The sequence below is a fragment of the Hibiscus syriacus genome, unplaced genomic scaffold (genome assembly GCF_006381635.1).
Source record: "Hibiscus syriacus cultivar Baekdansim isolate YM2019G1 unplaced genomic scaffold, ASM638163v2 tig00011718_pilon, whole genome shotgun sequence".
Lineage (NCBI taxonomy): Eukaryota > Viridiplantae > Streptophyta > Magnoliopsida > Malvales > Malvaceae > Hibiscus > Hibiscus syriacus.
The window spans coordinates 229,961-230,706 of NW_024062254.1; the positions used below are offsets into that span (position 1 = coordinate 229,961).

The window sequence follows — 746 nt, forward strand, 5'->3', positions numbered from 1 at the left end:
TCAGTTGCAGTATCCAAAACAGCAAGGAATTATTGATTTGTAAAGCTCGACAGGATCATTCAAGCATTTCAAAGCCTCTAACACTGAATCAAACCCACACGTTGGATCATCTATCCTCACTCTGATCTTGTCTCCTTCGTTATTTGCCTGCAATTCCTTGTCCTTCCTCTCCAAATCCTTCTTCACCAGTTCCAGCTCTTGAACTCTTTTTGTTGCCATCTGAACTATCGACTTCTTATCATTCTGCCAAGAAAATCACCAAAGAAACGCTCAAAACAAAACAACTTGTGCTTCAAATTCCTCGACAGAATACATGGCAAAGTAGCAAATTTTCTCCTTTTCTCTCCTCCGTCTCTCATTCAACTTGTGCTTCAAATTCCTCTGTTCATCGTCGGCTGCCGTCGTCGTCGAAACCCGAACGATCGTCCCCAAGAACTCGATCATTCTCTTGTTCATGTTCCCAGCATTACTGCAACCGGCAGCCTCCACTCCGGGTGTTGTTGAATATGGCCGAAAAGCACTCGGGCTAATTGGTGGAACCATGAGATTTCATTTTCACCATGTAACAGTAGCTCCATCAACTGATCCATGGCTTGACTTTTCTTTGCTGGGAAATCTGCAGATTTAGGTATGAAAATGTCTATATAGGAAAGATCCAATCTTTGAGTCCATGAATACTTTGATTTGGTTTGAAAATTATGTTCAAATTTGTCCTTGGTCAAAGGCTTTGACTCAAAAGTCTCTTT

General features: G+C 41.7%; 1 protein-coding gene across 1 annotated transcript; it reads right to left on the bottom strand.

Annotated features, from left to right (window-relative positions):
• Window positions 1–543, bottom strand: LOC120204770 (transcription factor bHLH92-like). Its single transcript, XM_039204792.1, has 2 exons — window positions 286–543; window positions 1–243 (listed from the first exon to the last, which is right to left on the bottom strand). The coding sequence occupies exons 1-2, from the start codon at window positions 541–543 to the stop codon at window positions 1–3; spliced, it is 501 nt and encodes a 166-aa protein (XP_039060723.1).
• Window positions 544–746: the final 203 nt, after the last annotated feature.

Coding starts and splice junctions, on each gene's coding strand:
- LOC120204770 (XM_039204792.1), bottom strand. CDS start 543: ATGGTTCCACCAATTAGCCCGAGTGCTTTTCGGCCATATTCAACAACA. Junction 244..285: donor TCGAGGAATTTGAAGCACAA/GTTGTTTTGTTT, acceptor TTTTCTTGGCAG/AATGATAAGAAGTCGATAGT.